The sequence below is a fragment of the Rattus norvegicus genome, chromosome 16 (assembly GCF_036323735.1).
Source record: "Rattus norvegicus strain BN/NHsdMcwi chromosome 16, GRCr8, whole genome shotgun sequence".
NCBI lineage: Eukaryota > Metazoa > Chordata > Mammalia > Rodentia > Muridae > Rattus > Rattus norvegicus.
The window spans coordinates 19,308,247-19,324,912 of NC_086034.1; the positions used below are offsets into that span (position 1 = coordinate 19,308,247).

General features: G+C 51.5%; 3 protein-coding genes across 13 annotated transcripts; 1 reads left to right on the plus strand and 2 right to left on the minus strand.

The window, feature by feature from the left end:
• On the minus strand, positions 1–6,664 carry Borcs8 (BLOC-1 related complex subunit 8). The gene is made up of 6 exons (NM_001145726.1): positions 6,599–6,664; positions 4,413–4,525; positions 3,868–3,932; positions 2,225–2,335; positions 1,454–1,533; positions 1–193 (listed from the first exon to the last, which is right to left on the minus strand). The coding sequence occupies exons 1-5, from the start codon at positions 6,633–6,635 to the stop codon at positions 1,497–1,499; spliced, it is 363 nt and encodes a 120-aa protein (NP_001139198.1). The 5' UTR covers positions 6,636–6,664; the 3' UTR covers positions 1–193; positions 1,454–1,496.
• Positions 6,061–14,581, plus strand: Rfxank (regulatory factor X-associated ankyrin-containing protein). 7 transcript variants are annotated; one of them, XM_039094487.2, is made up of 10 exons: positions 6,061–6,687; positions 7,240–7,463; positions 8,241–8,435; positions 11,615–11,770; positions 12,362–12,427; positions 12,601–12,701; positions 12,831–12,956; positions 13,332–13,398; positions 13,726–13,806; positions 14,379–14,581. In XM_039094487.2, the coding sequence occupies exons 3-10, from the start codon at positions 8,249–8,251 to the stop codon at positions 14,447–14,449; spliced, it is 855 nt and encodes a 284-aa protein (XP_038950415.1). In that variant the 5' UTR covers positions 6,061–6,687; positions 7,240–7,463; positions 8,241–8,248; the 3' UTR covers positions 14,450–14,581. The 7 variants fall into 7 exon arrangements, with proteins under 7 accessions (XP_038950415.1, XP_063131447.1, XP_006252961.1 ...); XM_063275377.1 differs by having other exon boundaries at positions 6,063–6,687; positions 11,690–11,770; XM_006252899.5 differs by lacking the exon at positions 6,061–6,687 and adding an exon at positions 6,890–7,027.
• Positions 14,149–16,666, minus strand: Nr2c2ap (nuclear receptor 2C2-associated protein). Of its 5 annotated transcripts, none has more exons than XM_063275508.1 (5): positions 16,151–16,666; positions 15,663–15,753; positions 15,349–15,454; positions 15,208–15,276; positions 14,149–14,756 (listed from the first exon to the last, which is right to left on the minus strand). In XM_063275508.1, the coding sequence occupies exons 1-5, from the start codon at positions 16,186–16,188 to the stop codon at positions 14,638–14,640; spliced, it is 423 nt and encodes a 140-aa protein (XP_063131578.1). In that variant the 5' UTR covers positions 16,189–16,666; the 3' UTR covers positions 14,149–14,637. The 5 variants fall into 5 exon arrangements, with proteins under 5 accessions (XP_063131578.1, NP_001386349.1, NP_001386348.1 ...); NM_001399420.1 differs by having other exon boundaries at positions 14,149–14,755; positions 15,209–15,276; positions 16,151–16,391; NM_001399419.1 differs by having other exon boundaries at positions 14,149–14,757; positions 15,209–15,276; positions 16,151–16,391.

Below are 16,666 nucleotides of genomic sequence, written 5' to 3' on the forward strand. Positions count from 1 at the left end.
GGATAGTGTACAGGCACAAAGATTGTCACATGAGTGCTACTGGAACAGTGACTCTAATTTATGACCAAGGGGGACAATTATGGCTGAAGCAGTGGGCAGTAGGCACTGGCCACCTTGCTAGGTCTTCAGTTCTTGCTGAGTCGTCAATATGGTGTTCAAGGAACCGATTCTGCCAGGTCTGCAAGACAGGAGGCTAGGGGCAGAAGGCCAGAATGAGACTCCAGTGCCTGCAGGCAGGAGCAGTACCTAGGGCTGGCTGTCTCACCACCAAGCCAGTTTCTGCTAAGTAAATTAATGTGACTGTGTTGGGGGTCTTGGGACGACACAGTCAGAGGATCTGACCACACAAAGGTTAGTAGTGACCTTGAGAGTAGTTTTGGAGGCCGGAGAGGTCCTCCTAGGGAGGTCAGGAAGTCTGTAGAGAGGAGTCTGGGATGGGGAGGCCTAGGATACCACTGGACGTATAGTGCAGGAGACAGACTCATGCAGGATTGCCCCTGGGCATGTCTGGGCATGGGCTGGGCTAAGAGTACAGAGTGCACCCAAAGTTGAAAGGATCACAGTGCACACAGCTGGGAGCCCTTCTAGCTTAGGGTCTTCCCAGATGCCCCATGGGACTCCCAAGTGAAGAACTGCTCATCTCGTGTGTTGGGGCTGATAGCCAATGAGTGCTCAGAAACCTAGCAAGCTGAGACCCTCAGAAAATGCCCGCTGAGGTGCCCAGTAAGTGCCTGATACCCAGGGAGCTTAAGGAATGCTTACTGTGTAAGTGAGGTGCCTAATTAATGCCCAATGATCCTGTCACCCGATCAACCTCTCTCTACTGTCCAGGAAGTGCACCCTGCTGCCTCTGGGCTCTGGGGCCTTAAGCCAGTCTCCACCCAGCCCCTGGGCCTCTGCCACAGAGGATGCTCTGCACCAGTGGGACCCATGGATGAGCACCTCTGCTTGAGTGGTGCAGAGGCCCTGCCCTCGCCCACCCCCACCCCAACCAAGCAACAGGCAATGCCAGAGGACATACCCAACTGTGTGCAGCCTGAGGCAGTACTAGGGCCTGGCTGGTTTACAGTACTGGAAAGTGGCAGGATTTTGAATGTTTCTCTTACGTGGAAACAGCTGTCACAAAGTACACCCATGACTGAGCATGTGGGCTCAGCAGGTGGATGAACCATGTTTATGTGAGGAAAAAGCTAAAGACCAGAAAAGTGAGGTTGTAGCCTCAAGGTTACACAACAGCTGAGAGGTTGGGTACTAAAAGCAGGCCTCACCCAAAGGGAAGAAGATGAGGCAACAGAGGCTTGAACAGCAGCAATTCAGAGTGGGACCCTCGAAGCCAATCCCCCCAAGAAACCATCCTAGAGAACAGCTAGGAAACCGAACAATTAGTCAGCAGGTCCCTGCTGGGACACAAAGAAATGGGTTAGTTCAGCAGAGTGGTGGCCTCTACACTGACCTGGGTGTGGAAGCTGGCAGCCCTAAGTCTTCCAGGGTCAGGGTCAAGCCACGGAAGGAGGAGGGGATGGTTTCTCCTGGCTAGAACAAAATATGCAAATGTGTGAGACTGATGCCACAGGCTAGGAGGCTGCTCAGCTGAGCTGGCTAGAGCTTGGCCACCCCAAGACCCATGGCCTGAGCTCTTGGGTCTGCTGTAAGGTTGGGGTCAAGGCTCACTGCAGAGGCCAGGCCAGGCTGTCTGGGCAGATTGGGTGTGACTGACTCAGCAGGGTGAGGAGGAGTCTGTAGCACTTTATGCTGCTGCTTTTCTCATTCCAGTGACAGACGGGTCAAAGGCTGGCTGAGGCTGGTGCAGGCCAGCTATGTGTTTATTAAGTTACCGCCAACACGAAAGAGGCCGAGGACAGCAGGTGCTTTCCAGTGCATCCGACCTCAGCCGAAAGTCTCTCAGCTGGAGAAACCACAGGGGTGCAGGACGGAGAGGCCCAGCTCCCACCAACCTCACCTCCCAACCAACTCCTCTTGCTCCTTCTAAGGGCCTAGAGTGCCAATCTCAGGGCCCTTGCTCTGGTCATGATGCTGGGGATGCCAGGGGGCTTCTCTTCACCACACTCCCTCTGGTCTGTGTCTCTCTGTCACTGTCCCTGTGAGCCCAGCACCACTGCCTTCCTCACGCCAGCTGGGTTACAGGATATGGGTGCCACAGATGCCAAAGACCACCAGGACAGCTCACTGTTTAGGGTGGGATAGGGCAGGTGGCCAGGGCTACCTGTGGCCCTGGGCGCTGGTGCTCATGTGGTCCCGGATACTGATGGCCTGTTTGAGCAGGCCTTCCACACTTCGGAAGTACACACTGCTGTCCACCAAGCTCTTCACAGCACTGAAACAGAAGGGAGTGAGCATCAGCCTCAAGGCTGCCAGCCATGTTCCCATCCTGGCAACAGCAGCAGCCTAGGATCCCTCAGGAAGGGGCTCAACCTTCCAACACTGTAACTATTACCTAAAAAGAGAATACCCATTCTCTGAGACACTTCCACCCTGCTCAGGGAAAGACACCCAGGGAGGAAACTGCCCTTACTCTGCTGCTTACAAGGTAGCTGCTGGGGACACTGCTTTATGACTTACAGCGTACAGACCAGGCAAGGTTGTACTTGCATGCTTTCCCAGGATTCGGAGACAGAGGCAGGAGGATCTTTCTGAGTTTGAGGCAGCCTGGTTTACATAGTGAATTCCAGGACAGTCAGGGCCACACAGAGAGACCCTCTTTCAAATAAAGCAAAGCAAAACAAAACAAAATAAAACAAAAGTGTGCAGCAAAGAAGATGGAGTCCTGTCTATTCTAAACACTCAGGCTTTTGGACATAGTTCAGTGGACATAGCACAGACTCAAGACCACACTCACAAAGCCAAACAGGAGAGGGGCAGAGATACGATCACTGGGTAAAGGCCCTTGCCACCAAGGCTGACAACCTGAGCTCGATGCCTGGGGCACACATAGTGGAAGGAGAGAATAGATTCCTGTGAGTTGTCCTGACTTCCTTATGTGGTGTACCATGGCACTAGTGCACACTCTATACACACACACACACACACACACACACACACACACACACACACACACTACATGTTGAATAAAATCTACATGTGAGTAAAAGTCATGTGCACAATGGTCTCAGCTCCTTGGGAGACCAAAGCAGAACTGCTTAAGCCTGGGTACTGAAGGGCCTGGGTACTGAAGGTCAACCTGGGGTACACAAGACCCAGCTCAGACACAAGACAGGCAGAAGTGGTAGGCACGCTCGGCACCTGCTGCCTGGGCTCTGCACTGGAGGGCACACCACTGGGCAGCAGGCAACCTGACTCTTGCTCAACTATGGTCCAGCCTAAGGCTCTGTGCTCAGCTGGGAGTGAGCTGATTTTTTGTGTCTGCGTGGCTTATGCGAGTGAATGTGTTTGTGGGTAGGTGGTTGCTGGAGTGTGCATTCCTGTGTGTGGAGGCCAGAGGCTGACGCTGGCATGTTCCTCAACTACTCTCCACCTCCCTCACTTTTCATATAAGCATTCTATCAACTGAGCCCTAGGCTATAATTTGAGGGAAGAGTCTCTCAATGAACTAGGAACTCACCAACAGACCTAGCTCTCCAGGGGAGCTGGTCTAGGCGTTCTGAATTACAGGTGCAAATCAACTGCCAACATGGGTGCTTCAGATGGGATTTGTGCACTGAGCACTTTATCTAGTGAGCCGTCCACCACCCACCCCAAGCCAGAGGCAAACAGTCAGGTCCCCAAACTCCCCAAGAACAACTACAAGGGACCCATCAGAGGTGTCATGGCTGTACTGCAATGGGGGCTGGGGACTGGGAATCCGTGTCACTCTGCCCCATGCCATGACAGATGTGGAAGGTATCTCACCTGCAGGCATATTCCACGGTGTATATGGCGCCCTGGCTCTGCTCCTCCCACCGCTGCATATCAGCCTGCAGGGGTTGGATGTTGTTAGGAGAGAAGGCTCTATGGAAGCCAGTGCTATGTGAACAATACCCCCATCCTCCCCTCAGCCCCACCTGAGTCCCTCACTCCCACCAAGCCTTCCTGAATTCCATAGATATCTTGCTAAGGGCCTTCCTACTCCTTCTTAGACCACAGAGCTTTTTCCTTTGCAGTTCTCTCTCCTCTGGGGCTCTGTGTGACTGGAAGGCCTCAAGACCTTTGTAATGGCTATTCCTTCTGCCTGGAACACCCTTCCCTGGCCTCTTCCCTCACCTTGCTGGCCAATAACATAGACCATACTGTCTCTTTCAAAAGCCATCAAGGGCTGTCCCCACATTGTCCACCCTGATTCAGCTGCTACAGTTACCAGGGTCTCCATTCTGACTTCAGCCTCTCTATAGCACCCCATACCTGCTCAGGTGTGAGTGGACCTCGGGGAGATCCTCAGCAGGGCTGGTAGAACTCACCTTGTGCTGGGCCAGCTCTGGCAGTGAGCGTCGCACGTGTTCCTGTAGCCGGTACAGGGCCACTGATGGCTCATTGGCAAGGACATAGACACTCTCAGTGAACTTGTCTGTGACTGTGTTTGACATGGTGGAGGTGGGAATAAGGGACAAGTATTAGACCCATGTACTTATTTTATTTTGAATTATGAATGTGTATGTATATTTATGTGAGTGAATATGCAAGGGTGAGTGTCGGTTGAGGGCCAGAAGAGCTGTTGTTATAGGTAGTGGAGACCTGCTCAATGAGAATGGTACGACTCAATCTCCAGTTATCTGTAAGACCACTAAGCACTCTTTTTTTTTTTTTTTTTCTTTTTTTCGGAGCTGGGGACCGAACCCAGGGCCTTGCGCTTGCTAGGCAAGTGCTCTACCGCTGAGCTAAATCCCCAACCCCTCACTAAGCACTCTTAAGTGAGACATCTCTCTAGCATCTTAAAAAAAAAAAAAAAAAAAAAAAAAAGGTTGGGGATTTAGCTCAGTGGTAGAGCACTTGCTTAGCAAGTGCAAGGCCCTGGGTTCGGTCCCCAGCTCCAGAAAAAAAAAAAAAAAAGGATAGGGTCTCTAGCCCAGGCTAGACTTTAGTTTTCTGTAAGCAAGGATGACTTTGAACTCCCAATCCTCCTGCCTCTACCTCTTGAGTACTGGGATTGCATACCTGGTGCTGAGCATGTAATCCAGAGTTTCATGCATGCCAGGAAAACACTCTGCCAGCTGAGCCCCACCCAAATTAGACTCCTGATTGTTCAATCTTTGAGCCCAATCAGAGGAGAGGAGCTGCACCACTGTAACTGCTAACAGGCCCAGGGGCAGCTAGAGACAGTAAGGCCTAACTCAAAGGGGGATCAGCACACACAGGAACTTACAACCTTTTCTCCCCAGACCCACTTTCAGAGGACACTGGTGGACAGCACTAAAGCCACTGATACCCCTCCTCCACCTCCTTCATAACTGGAGCATACCGGAGACCAGTATGGAACATCATACTAGAATCTAGTAGCTCTGGATTCCCTGTAACTCATTGTGTAGACTAAGCTGTCCTTAACTCACAGTAATCCTCCTGCCTCTGCTCCCCAAGTGCTGGTAAGAGAAGCATGTACAACCATACCCAGTTGACCAGAAGATGACCACAGAACCCAAAGCTGCCTCAAGTCCACAACCTTATGTGGCGTCTACTCTGAGACAGGAATGATGTGGAAGACCAAGTCCCTTGCTGTTGCTGGAACAGCTGAGGTATATTTCATCACTAGCCCTGTCATAGAAGCAGGCCTGCTGAGGCTGCCCTTTGCAGAATCCATCCAAGTTCCTGTTAACCCTACCTGTTTCCTTTTCTCCAGAACTCATTTTCCTACCACAAGTCAACTGCACAAAAACCGTCATCCCAGGGTAGACTTTAACCAAAAGTTTTCCCAGACAGGAATTCTCCATCCTTCCTGCGCCATCCATCAAGGATCCTGTTGCTTCTAACTGCAGTCCCCACCCCACACCCCACACCCCCACACCCCCACCATCTTCCTGAACCAGACCATCTGACCAGCTACAGGTGGCAGATAGCACCGACTCCTCTTACCACCCAGGGCTCCCATCAGCCAAAGAAAATAACATACTTATCTGATCTTTATTTATTTTGCAGTGTCAGAGATCAAACTCAGAGCTTGGAATGCGCTGGGCAAAGTGCCTATGACTGAGCTAAAGCCCCAACTCTTCTCTCGAGACTGAATCTCAATGTGTAGAACAAACTGGCCTTCAACCTGTTATCCCGCTTCTTGCCTCTTGAGGGGATTAGCGTATACCGCTACTAAGCCCACAATTCGTTTACGAATGTGTAAAACATATTACACTGAGCAGGAACTTGGATGGATTCTGCTTTTAATTTCAGCTCTCAGAATGCAGAGGAGTTTGAGACCACTCGATCTACATAAAAGAGTTCCAATACAGCCAGGGTTACATCCCGGGACCTTATCTCAGAAATAGAAAGAGCATTTTCGGCCCAGATCATTATTACATCACATCACCTCCCGCCGGGACACACGAGCCTCCCTTTTCCGCCGAACCCGGGCGGTTGGGGTTCTAAAGCGGTTCTCTCTGCCATGAACCTTCCCGCGTTGCCCTCTCTAGGCCCCTCTAGCCCTTCCGGGGTCCCGCAACACCTTTCTTTCCTTTCAGTTGCATCTCAGGTTCTTCCATAGCGAAGGTAGCCAGTAGAGCCAAAAAAACGGAACCGGAAGTCGGAAGGCTGGTACGTCTAACAAAACGTTCCGGGTTGGGTTCTGGGGTCCCGAGAGCTGGCTCTTCTTACGAGGCATTTTCTATTCAGGCACGAGATAGAGGGGAAGGAGGCAGTCCTAAGCGAGCGTGTAAGGAGGATAGAGATTTCTTGATGCTCCAGGATACCTAATCAAGGATTCCCTGCTACACATACAGATAATTGTCAGGGACCAGGGCAGGGAAATTGTTAAGGACGAGGTGACAATAATACTCGGTCTCTTTAAATTTGACAAGACTCGCCCACGCGTCTCCGCCTCCGTCTCAGAATGCTCCGCCCTCCCATCATACGTGGATCCGATTGGGGAACACAGGTGGGGGCGGTGCATGGACGGGGGTGGGCGGGGGGAACACACGCGCAGTGAAATCCTCAGAGGGTCTAAGGCTCCTTCAGCCCTTTACGAAGGATAGCGCGCATGCGCCTCTGTACTCAGAGGCCTCAGCGGAAGCCACGCTCCTCCCTCCATTCTTAAAGGGCTAGAAGCCGATTCGGGTTTTTATTTTTTATTTTTTGGTACTTTTGCAGGACAGGGGTGCGCAGGCGCAGTGGAGGAGTTCTCCTGTAGGAATAGTCCTGGCGTATTAAGTTGCTGCTCTATGTCCCAGCAGAAGAAGCTAGAGGACTGGGCGTCCGGTCACCAACTTGCTCCTCACGAGATCTACTGGACTAGAAAAGTTTGTGAACAGAGCTTCCCGAGTTTTGGGAGAGCCAGGCTGGCAGCGTAAGGGAACGGAGGAGGCTGGAGGGAGGTGAGTGGATCTTCCAAGTCGCATCTTTTGTTGAGTCTTAAGTCATTTGCGGGGACGCAGACCCAAATAACGACAGCGGGACTTGATAAGTTTGGCATTAGTATCTCTCTATGAGGTGTTCTGATATGACCTCTCTGAGGCCTCACATCTTCACCTTATTAAGGAGGGAACTGAGGCTCAGGTTAGTTATAGACCAGGTTTTCATAGCTTGTAAGTGAGATGATTGGAAACCAGACCGCTGCCAGAACCCTGATTTTATTGCCTTGGATTTTTGTGTTAATTTATTAACAATGGTAATTATCTAAAGCCGCAGTTTTCCCAGCCTCATCATGCAAGGCTGAATATGCAGACCATCCATGCCGTGTGTGTGTGTGTGTGTGTGTGTGTGTGTGTGTGAGAGAGAGAGAGAGAGAGAGAGAGAGAGAGAGAGAGAGAGAGAGATAGGTTCTAACATAGCCATGGCTGTCCTGGAATTCACTGTTTAGACTAGACTAGTTTTGAACTCAAAGGGATCTGCCTGCCTCTGCCTCCCAAGTACTGGGACTAAAGGTCCCACCTAACCAAGCTCCAGCCCCTGATAAGAACTCATTTATTCATTTATTTTGTGGGCAGGATGTGCTATGGCGTTTTTGTGGAGGTCAGAGAACAACTTACTAGAGTCAGTTCTTTCACTCCACCATGTGGGTACCTGGAATAAAACTCTGGTCATCTGACTTGGTGACAAGTGCCCTTTCCGACTAAGTCATCTTGCTAATTACTGTCATTTCTTCACTCCAGCTTCCTCGATGGAGCCCACTCAGGTTGCAGAGAACCTCATCCCAAACCAGCAGTCCCTTGCTCCTGACCTAGAGGATCCTGAGGACCGCAGAGATGAATCCCCAGATAGCTCTGACACTGTCGTCCTCAGTCTGTTCCCCTGCACCCCAGACGCTGTGAATCCTGAGGCAGATGCCAGTGCATCCTCACTACAGGGTGAGAACACTCTGGGCTCTGGTGAGGGAGACTGACAGGTCCCAGACCACATTTCTGCCTCGTGACTCTTTCCCTCCACCCTCCTGTTTTTATTGTTGTGTGTGTTAAGGTGATAGATGTGTATGTTCCTGAGGGTGTGTGCATGTGTTCACACCACTGCCTGTGCATATGTGTGCGCATGCATGGAGACCAGACATTGACGTTGTATTCTTTAATGGCTCCTCTGTCATATATATGGTATGTATGTGTATGTGTGTATATATATTCTTTAAAAAATATATAATATATACTTTATATATACATACATACACACTTATATATATGGTACACATATCTATAAGTATGTATAAAGTATATATAAAGTACATATAATATGTATATTTTTTAAAGATTTTCCAGGTATGGTTGGTACACACCTTTCATCTCAATACTCAGGGGACAAAGGCAGGCAGCTATCTGGGAATTCAGGGCCAGCCTGGTTTGTACAGAGAGTTCCCACCAAGGCCTCTTAGAGAGACCCTGTCTTCAAATGTGTGGTAGGGGTGGGCAGAGAGACGACTTGAGTTGTTTAGAGAACTCATTCTTTCAGAGGACATGGGTTCAATTCCCAATACCCACAGAGTGGCTTATAACCATCCTAACTCCAGTTTCAATCCACAACCCGTCAGAGATCCAGTGACTCCCTCTGGCCTCTGAGGACGCCGGATACACATGGTATACAAACGCACATGCAAGCAAAACACATATGGAAGAAAGAAAGTCAATCTAAACAAAAAAGTTGTAAAGGGCTTTTAAATGTTTTGTGTGTTCGAGTCTTTTGCCTGCATGCACGCACACTATGGACATACAGTGCCTGAGTGAACCAGACCAGGGTGTCTGAATCCCTGGCAATGGGGTTAGACATGTTCACAGTTCAAATCTGAGGCTCTCTTAACCGCTGAGAGCCATCCCGGCAGCCCCTGATTTCTTACATTACATCGCATTATTTATTTAATGTGTGTACTATATGTATGAACATGCCAGCACACATGGAGAGGGCAGAAGACAACTTTCAGGACCCGCCTTGTGGGTCCAAGCTAGGACTACATCAAGCCAACAGCAGGAGCCTTTACCAGCTGAGCTGTTCCTGCCTCCACCTTATGTCCAAGGCATGGTCTTTATCTGGACCTGAATCAGCTTCAGCTAGACCTAGTCAGTGGGCTCTGGGCTCTGCCTGTCTCTGCCTTCCAGTGCTGAGCTTACACGGGCAAGCAGCCGTGGCGGATCTCTGTGAGTTTGAGGCCAACCTGGTCTACAGAGTGAGTTCTAGGCCAGCCAGAATTATACAGTGAATGTCTCAAAACAATTTTTTGTGTATACTATGTGTATGTGTGAATATACATTTTTGAATATGTATGCATAGACATAGACATACACACACACAAGTACGTGGTGGGCGCCCATTTGTTGTAGTAAATCTCCAACCCCAATTACCCTGTGCAAAAGCACACAACTCAGTTACAATATTTATAAGCTGTACGCCTAGATTGGGCAGATTTACCATCTCTCTCTCTCTCTCTCTCTCTCTCTCTCTCTCTCTCTCTCTCACACACACACACACACACACACACACACACACACACACACACTTTTTTTAGATAAGGTCTCTCTATTTGGAGCTCTGGCTGTCCTGAAGCTTGCTATGTAGACCAGGCTAGCCTCAAACGCAGAGTGGTCCACCTGCCCAAGTGCTGGGATCAAAGGCATGGGCCACCACACCTGGCCATTTACCGTTTGTTCACTGTGGCAAATACAAACAGCTTTTACTATTTGGACATGATTGCGGTGCAGCCAAGCGAATGAGGGCACCCTTGCCATGTGCATGTGGAGTTCCAGAATATCTCCATGACTGCAGTAGGGAACTCCAGTCCCCGGTATAACCGTCCAGGCTTTCTAGCACCCTCAACCTGCTTTCTCTCTTTCTGTCTTTTTTTTTTGGGTCAGGGTCTCACTGTGTAGCCAAGGATAGCCCCAAATTTATGATTCCTCTTATGCCTCTACTTCCTAAGGATTGGGCTATCACTTGTGTCCCTCAACCCTATTTGTTCTCTAGCCTTGTTACTTCTCTCCTGGAACTTGCTTTGTAGACTAGGCTGCCTCTGCCTTCTGAGTGTCGGGATTAAAGGCCCGCACCACCACTACCCAGCCTCATTTTTACTTACTTATATTGTTTAAAAAGATTTATTTTTATCTTTAAAAAAAGTTATGGGGCTGGGGATTTAGCTCAGTGGTAGAGCGTTTCCCTAGGAAGTGCAAGGCCCTGGGTTCGGTCCCCAACTCCAAAAAAAAAGAACCCCCCCCCCAAAAAAAAAAAAGTTATGTATTGTGTTTTGCCTGCATGTGGGCAACACTTGCATGCCCAGTACCCACAAAGGCCAGAAGAGGGCATTAGATCCCTGGAACTACAGTTACCCTAGATTGTGAGGCAACCTCTGGGTACCATGATCTAGGTTCTCTGGAAGAACGGCAATGCCCTTAAACACTGAGGCATGTCTCCAGCAACTGTCTGTGGGTAGTGTAGGTGTCCACAGAGGCCAGAGGCATCAGGTACCCTGGGCTGGGGTTACAGGCAGTTGTGAGCCACCCAACACAGGTGCTGAGAACCAAATGCAGATCCTCTGGAAGAGCAGCAAGCACTTGACCAGTGGATGATCTCCAGCTCCCTTTTCTCGGTTTGTTTTGGTTTGTGCTGGAATTCAATCAGTGCCTCACATGTGTTAGGCAAGTGCTGGGTCACCACACTGTACCCACAGCCCCTTCCACCCCCACCTCTTCCTCCTGTTTGTTTCTTTGCCATACTGGGTTGGGAATGTGGCCTGTGTCACCAGGCCCCTTCATCTTCCCCTTCATTTAAGATTATTTAATTTATTGTTAATAACTGTGTGTGAATGTGGGTGTGCATGTGGGGATCAGAGGGGTGGTCTTTTTTTTTTAAGATTTATTTATTTATTTTATGTATGTGAGTACACTGTAGCAGAATTCAGACACACCAAAAGACAGCATTGGATTCCGTGACGGATGGCTATGAGCCACCATGTGGTTGCTGGGAATCGAACTCAGGACCTCTGGAAGAGCAGTCAGTGCTCTTAACCGCTGAGCCATCTCTCCAGCCCCCAGAGGGGTGGTCTTCTTATGTTCAGTTCCTGCAGCATCTGTCTGGACACCCTTGGCACAAGCCCAAACACCAGGGGAACAAGCCCTTCCTCTCCTCGCAGGAAGTTTCTTGAAGCACTCCACAACCCTCACAAACCGGCAACGTGGGAATGAGGTCTCAGCTCTGCCAGCCACCCTGGACTGTAAGTAGAACTCAAGTGATGGTGGGGCTAGATGATTCCTTATAAGCCTGGCATGGTGCTCCATGGTCCTGCACTTGAGGCAGGAGGTCAGAAGTTCAAGGTCATCCCTAGCTACTTACTGAATTGGAGATTAGCCTAGATTATATGAGACCCTATTACAAAAAAAAAGAAAAAAGAATGAAAGACCACAAGGGATTGGGGAATGTAGCTCAGTGGATAGAGTGCTTGTAGCTCAGTTGTTAGTGCTTGTAGCTCAGTAGATGGAGTGCGTGTAGCTCAGTTGTCACAGTGCTTGTGGCTCAGTAGGTAGACTGCTTGTGGCTTTGTTGATAGGATGCTTGTAGCCCAGTTGTTAGAATGTTCACCTAGCAGGCACAAAGTCCTGAGTTCTATCTCAGTCTCCTCATAAACTGGGAATAGTAGCACACACCTGTCATCCCAGCACCCACGAGGACCAGCAGTTGCAGACCAGCCTGGGCTACAGGAGATCCTATCTCAAACAAAAGCAAACAGAAGGTGAATTTTGAGCAGGGTAAACCAAGGCCTGGAGAAGGATGGAGTGGGTGACCACTGCTTGTCTCTGCCCCCCAGCCCTGTCTATCCACCAGCTTGCAGCCCAGGGGGAGCTGAGTCAACTGAAGGATCACCTGCGAAAGGGTGCGTGGCCTGTGATGTGAGCACATGCCTGTCTGGTAGAGAACTTGTGAGAGTGACGTGCGTGCGTGCATGGGTGCGTGTGTACTGTTCCCCTTCATGTGACCCCTGAACCTGGCCCAACTTGCTTACGATAGCAATCTTGCCTCCCTGTCCCATATTCCTCCATTTGTCAGGTGACAACCTGGTCAACAAGCCGGATGAACGTGGCTTCACCCCCCTCATCTGGGCCTCAGCCTTTGGAGAAATTGAGACAGTACGCTTCCTGCTAGACTGGGTGCGTTCATCCTGGGGACGCATGGACAGGCTGGGCTCTCAGCTTCTGAATGCTGCCTTGGAGATGTGTTGCCCTACTTGGGGACCCTGGGGTTTCAGGGATCCCATCACTATCCTTTCTCTCTTCCAGGGTGCTGACCCCCACATCCTGGCCAAGGAGCGGGAAAGCGCTCTGTCGCTTGCCAGTATGGGTGGTTACACGGACATCGTGAGGTTGCTGCTTGACCGTGATGTGGACATCAACATCTATGACTGGGTGAGCCACTGCCAATCTTGATGTGCCGTAGCCTCCTGGCTTCCATTCCTGCTCAAACATGGATGGGGTCCCTGAAAGGTGCCAAGCCTACCCTGGTTGGTTCTGGGAACACAAGACAACTGTCCTCACACCTGATAAAGAGTTCCCAGTGTTGAGCAAACAAGATACACATAAAGAGAAAGAGTAGAGCTATAATGGCCGGCCTCAGGCAGCACAGGAAAGTCCAGGAGGGCTTCCTGGAAGAATGAGCATCTCAGAGACACAGAACAGAAAGACAGCCCAAGTGGTAGGCAGGAAGTAGGTTGAATTGGCAGCCGGAGGGCAGGGAAAGGGCACTGAGACTTACCTTAATTTTTACATAATTTTATCCCACAGAATGGGGGGACACCACTGCTCTACGCTGTGCGTGGGAACCATGTGAAGTGTGTGGAGGCCTTACTCGGTGAGTGAAGCCCGTGAGTCCTGCAGGAATCACAGGCTCTAGTATGGACAGGAGGAGGCAGGGTAGAGTGAGGGTGTTTATGTTGGAGCCTGTCAGCCATGAGCCTCCTGCCCTCCATGCCCCAGACTATAATCTCTGTCCTTTGGGTATGGGGAACCTGGAGTCTAGCCACTGGCCCCAGTCACATAGACAAAGGGCAGACCTGTAGTTGTACCAGGGAGGTGGGGTGGCAGGGTGGCGGGGATGGCAGGGTTGGAGTCCCTCCAACCTTCAGTCCCCCAGCCCCGCCCCGGGCTCTGGACTCTGAGTGCCTGCTCCTCTTCCCAGCCCGAGGTGCTGACCTCACCACAGAGGCCGACTCTGGCTACACCCCAATGGACCTCGCCGTGGCCCTAGGATACCGCAAAGGTGGGCTTGTGTACTCTAGCGGGCTGAGGGCCTGCGGATGGGGAGGCTGCAGAGGGTACACAGGATGCTCCCAAGGGTGCCAGATCCTGACAATAAACATGGTCCTTAGCACCCAGGCAGGCTCAGGCACCTCACATTCTGCACTTAGACTGCAGCGGGGACACCAGGACAAGACAAGAGTGGAAGCTACCCTAGGGGAACAGACACTCAGAAATAGCCCCGGCCCTGGTGTGGGTGTGGGTCTTAGTCATCCCCTCCACACCCACACATCTTTCCTCATGGTGGTAGGGTGGGTATCCCAGGCTTCTGTTTCTGTCACTATAACAGAATATCACAGACGTGTGATGTTTTTAATGTTTTACTTGGACTCATGGTTCTGGAGGCAGGAAGAGCTACGATTCGGAGGGTGAGTGGGAAGCAGCAAGTGGAAGGGAAACCAGCAGACCTTGCCTTAAAGCAACCTATTCTCAGGGTTGCAAGCCCGGCCCAGCAAGAGCAGAGAGGCTCCTGAGTCTGAGCATCTTCTTCAGCCCCTGTGCCCAGCTCACACCTCCCCCCACCTCCTCCCACAGTGCAACAGGTGATGGAGAGCCACATCCTCAAACTGTTCCAGGGTACCCTGGGGCCTGCGGACCCGGAGTGAAGACAGCCTGTTGGGAACCCAGGCACTCAGGGACAAACCAGTCAGCCCACAACTGGCTTGGAAGGCAGCTCCTGGACAGTGGTGGGAAGAGCCCTCCCCAACAGGAACCAATAAATCTGTGCAGAACTTGAAGGGCTTCTGGGTGCCTCCCAGTGGGGCTTCCTGGAGGAAGTAACCGCCGATACTTCTCACCCTGCCTTCTCACCCAGCACCCGCAGGTGGTAGATGACTACACGGCCAAAAAAGTCGGTGGTATCCTCAAAAGTCAACTTCAGCCGGTCCACCTCCATGGTGGGGATGGAGAAGGTGTGACCTCTTTTAGTCAAGGAAGTGGTGGTTTTGTCTCTGACCCATCAGTCCCCACCTTCCCAGTCCAGAGACCACCCAATGGGCCAGTGACTGCAGACTCCTGATGCCTCTCACACCCAGCAAGAAAGCAACAGCACCTTCTTTTTCTTTTTTTTTTAAAAATACGGGGTCTTAGGTAGCCCAGATTTCCCTCCAACTGTGGAGTCAAGGACGACCTTGAACTCCTGATCTTCCTGCTCCTACCTCCAGGGCACTAAAGCACCGAGTTCCTACTCAAGTGTAGGAGGCCAAAGCTTTTACTCTTTTGAGACAGGGTCTGGTCATGTGACCAGGCTGGCCAGGCATTCTAAATCCTTCTGCCCCAGCCTTCCCAATGCCTGTACCACCACACCCAAAGACCCAAAGCTTGTAGAAAACCAGGTCCCTCCCACCACAGGACAAGCAGGATATTTGAAGGGCATTGGTATCCTCAGGGTAGAAATCTACAATCTTGCTGAGGGCTTCCCCATCACGTGAACCTGCAGTGGAGAAAGGGGACTAAGAATCCAGAGAGTTCCAGTGACACCCCACCTCTCACAGCTTTCTGGTACCTTCCAAGCGGCTGTGTCGACTGGAGAAGCCACCCTGGAACTGCACCTGCAGCTGTGTGATCTGAACACGCTGGGGAAACTCGAGTGACACCCACTGGCAGGGGCCCTAGAAGCAGACGAATAAAACAGAGGCACTTGGTAACTACAAGATTAGGGTCCTATGGTGTTCCGCTCATCTTTCAAGAGTTACTGCTACAGCCAGCACAGGAAGGGTATGAGCACACTGCTTTCTAGGTCTCCCCAAAGTTCTCAAGGCGCCCTGCAGTCCTGCATCGGCTTCACACTTGGGATGGAGGGGTGTAGAAACACCTCACCTGGTCAGAGTTCCAGCACGTCTCTTCATCCTGGTCAAAAAGATGTTTCTTTCCAAATTGCCGGCTGTTGCGATTAAGCACAGAACTGACCCTGCAGGACAGAAGCAGGGGTAGGAGCCTCAATGCTACCGACTTACACAGGAGCATTCTTGCTGTGAGCCACCCACCGACCAGGCCGGCCAGTCCCACCCCCAAGAACTCCGCCATCAACAGCCAGGAACATGATCACCTAACGGCACCCCCAGCCAGGAACACAAACACCAGACCGCGCTTCCAGCCAGGGGATAGGAGCACTAGGCAGCAAGCACCCCAGACCCCAGCCTGGGGACGTGACCAAGCGCCCTAAACCAGGCTCCACCTGGCTCCGCCCCAGCCTGCTGCAGGCTCCTCCTCCTGACCCCAGCTAGCTGCCATCTGGGCCTCGCCTCCACAACTCAGATCCCAGTTCCTCTGCCCCCGTTCCCAGATCTACACTTCCTGAGTCTCACCTGCTCACGGTCTCGGGACAAACCAAAGACTGGGTCATCTGGGTTCGACGATGCCTTTCCCAGCGCGGAGCGCGAGTTCGAAGCCCGGAGCTGCCACTCCCAACTTGACCCAGCCACCAGCCTCCCGGTCACCTCTATGTGACAAGGCGGGCGATCTGGGAACCGGAGGGAGCCAAAAGCAACTTCCTAAACCAGTCGAGTCTCAGCCCCTCAGCAGATCTGCGAACCCGGAACCGCGTGCAGGCAGCGCACGCGCAGTGCAGCAAAGATGATGCCTGTTCGCCAGGGCGGGGTTTATGGCACCGCCCGTTCACCTCTTAAAGGGCTCGCACCGGATGGTTTCTGGTTCCCTAGAGCTGGAGGGAAAATGCCGACCCACACACCTCGCGGTTACAAAATGTTCTCACGGCCCTCCTGTGATCATGTCTACCTGCAGAAGGCCTCGCTCGCCGTGGATGCAGCTTGGGAGCCCTGCACCCCATTGCCCTCTTAAGAAGCCAGAATAAAGGTTGAAGG

Bases quoted from the DNA above. Each gene is read 5' to 3' on its own strand.
- Borcs8 (NM_001145726.1), bottom strand. From the start codon at position 6,635: ATGGAAGAACCTGAGATGCAACTGAAAGGAAAGAAAG. The intron at 4,526-6,598 runs GTGTTGCGGGAC...TGTCAAACACAG, and splicing joins GCAACTGAAAGGAAAGAAAG to TCACAGACAAGTTCACTGAG. The intron at 2,336-3,867 runs GTGAGATACCTT...CTTCTGTTTCAG, and splicing joins ACCGTGGAATATGCCTGCAG to TGCTGTGAAGAGCTTGGTGG.
- Rfxank (XM_039094487.2), top strand. From the start codon at position 8,249: ATGGAGCCCACTCAGGTTGCAGAGAACCTCATCCCAAACCAGCAGTCC. The intron at 8,436-11,614 runs GTGAGAACACTC...TCTTATGTTCAG, and splicing joins CAGTGCATCCTCACTACAGG to TTCCTGCAGCATCTGTCTGG. The intron at 12,957-13,331 runs GTGAGCCACTGC...TTTATCCCACAG, and splicing joins ACATCAACATCTATGACTGG to AATGGGGGGACACCACTGCT.
- Nr2c2ap (NM_001047104.2), bottom strand. From the start codon at position 16,188: ATGACCCAGTCTTTGGTTTGTCCCGAGACCGTGAGCAG. The intron at 15,455-15,662 runs GTGAGGTGTTTC...GTCTGCTTCTAG, and splicing joins CGTGCTGGAACTCTGACCAG to GGCCCCTGCCAGTGGGTGTC. The intron at 15,277-15,348 runs GTACCAGAAAGC...TCTCCACTGCAG, and splicing joins TCGACACAGCCGCTTGGAAG to GTTCACGTGATGGGGAAGCC.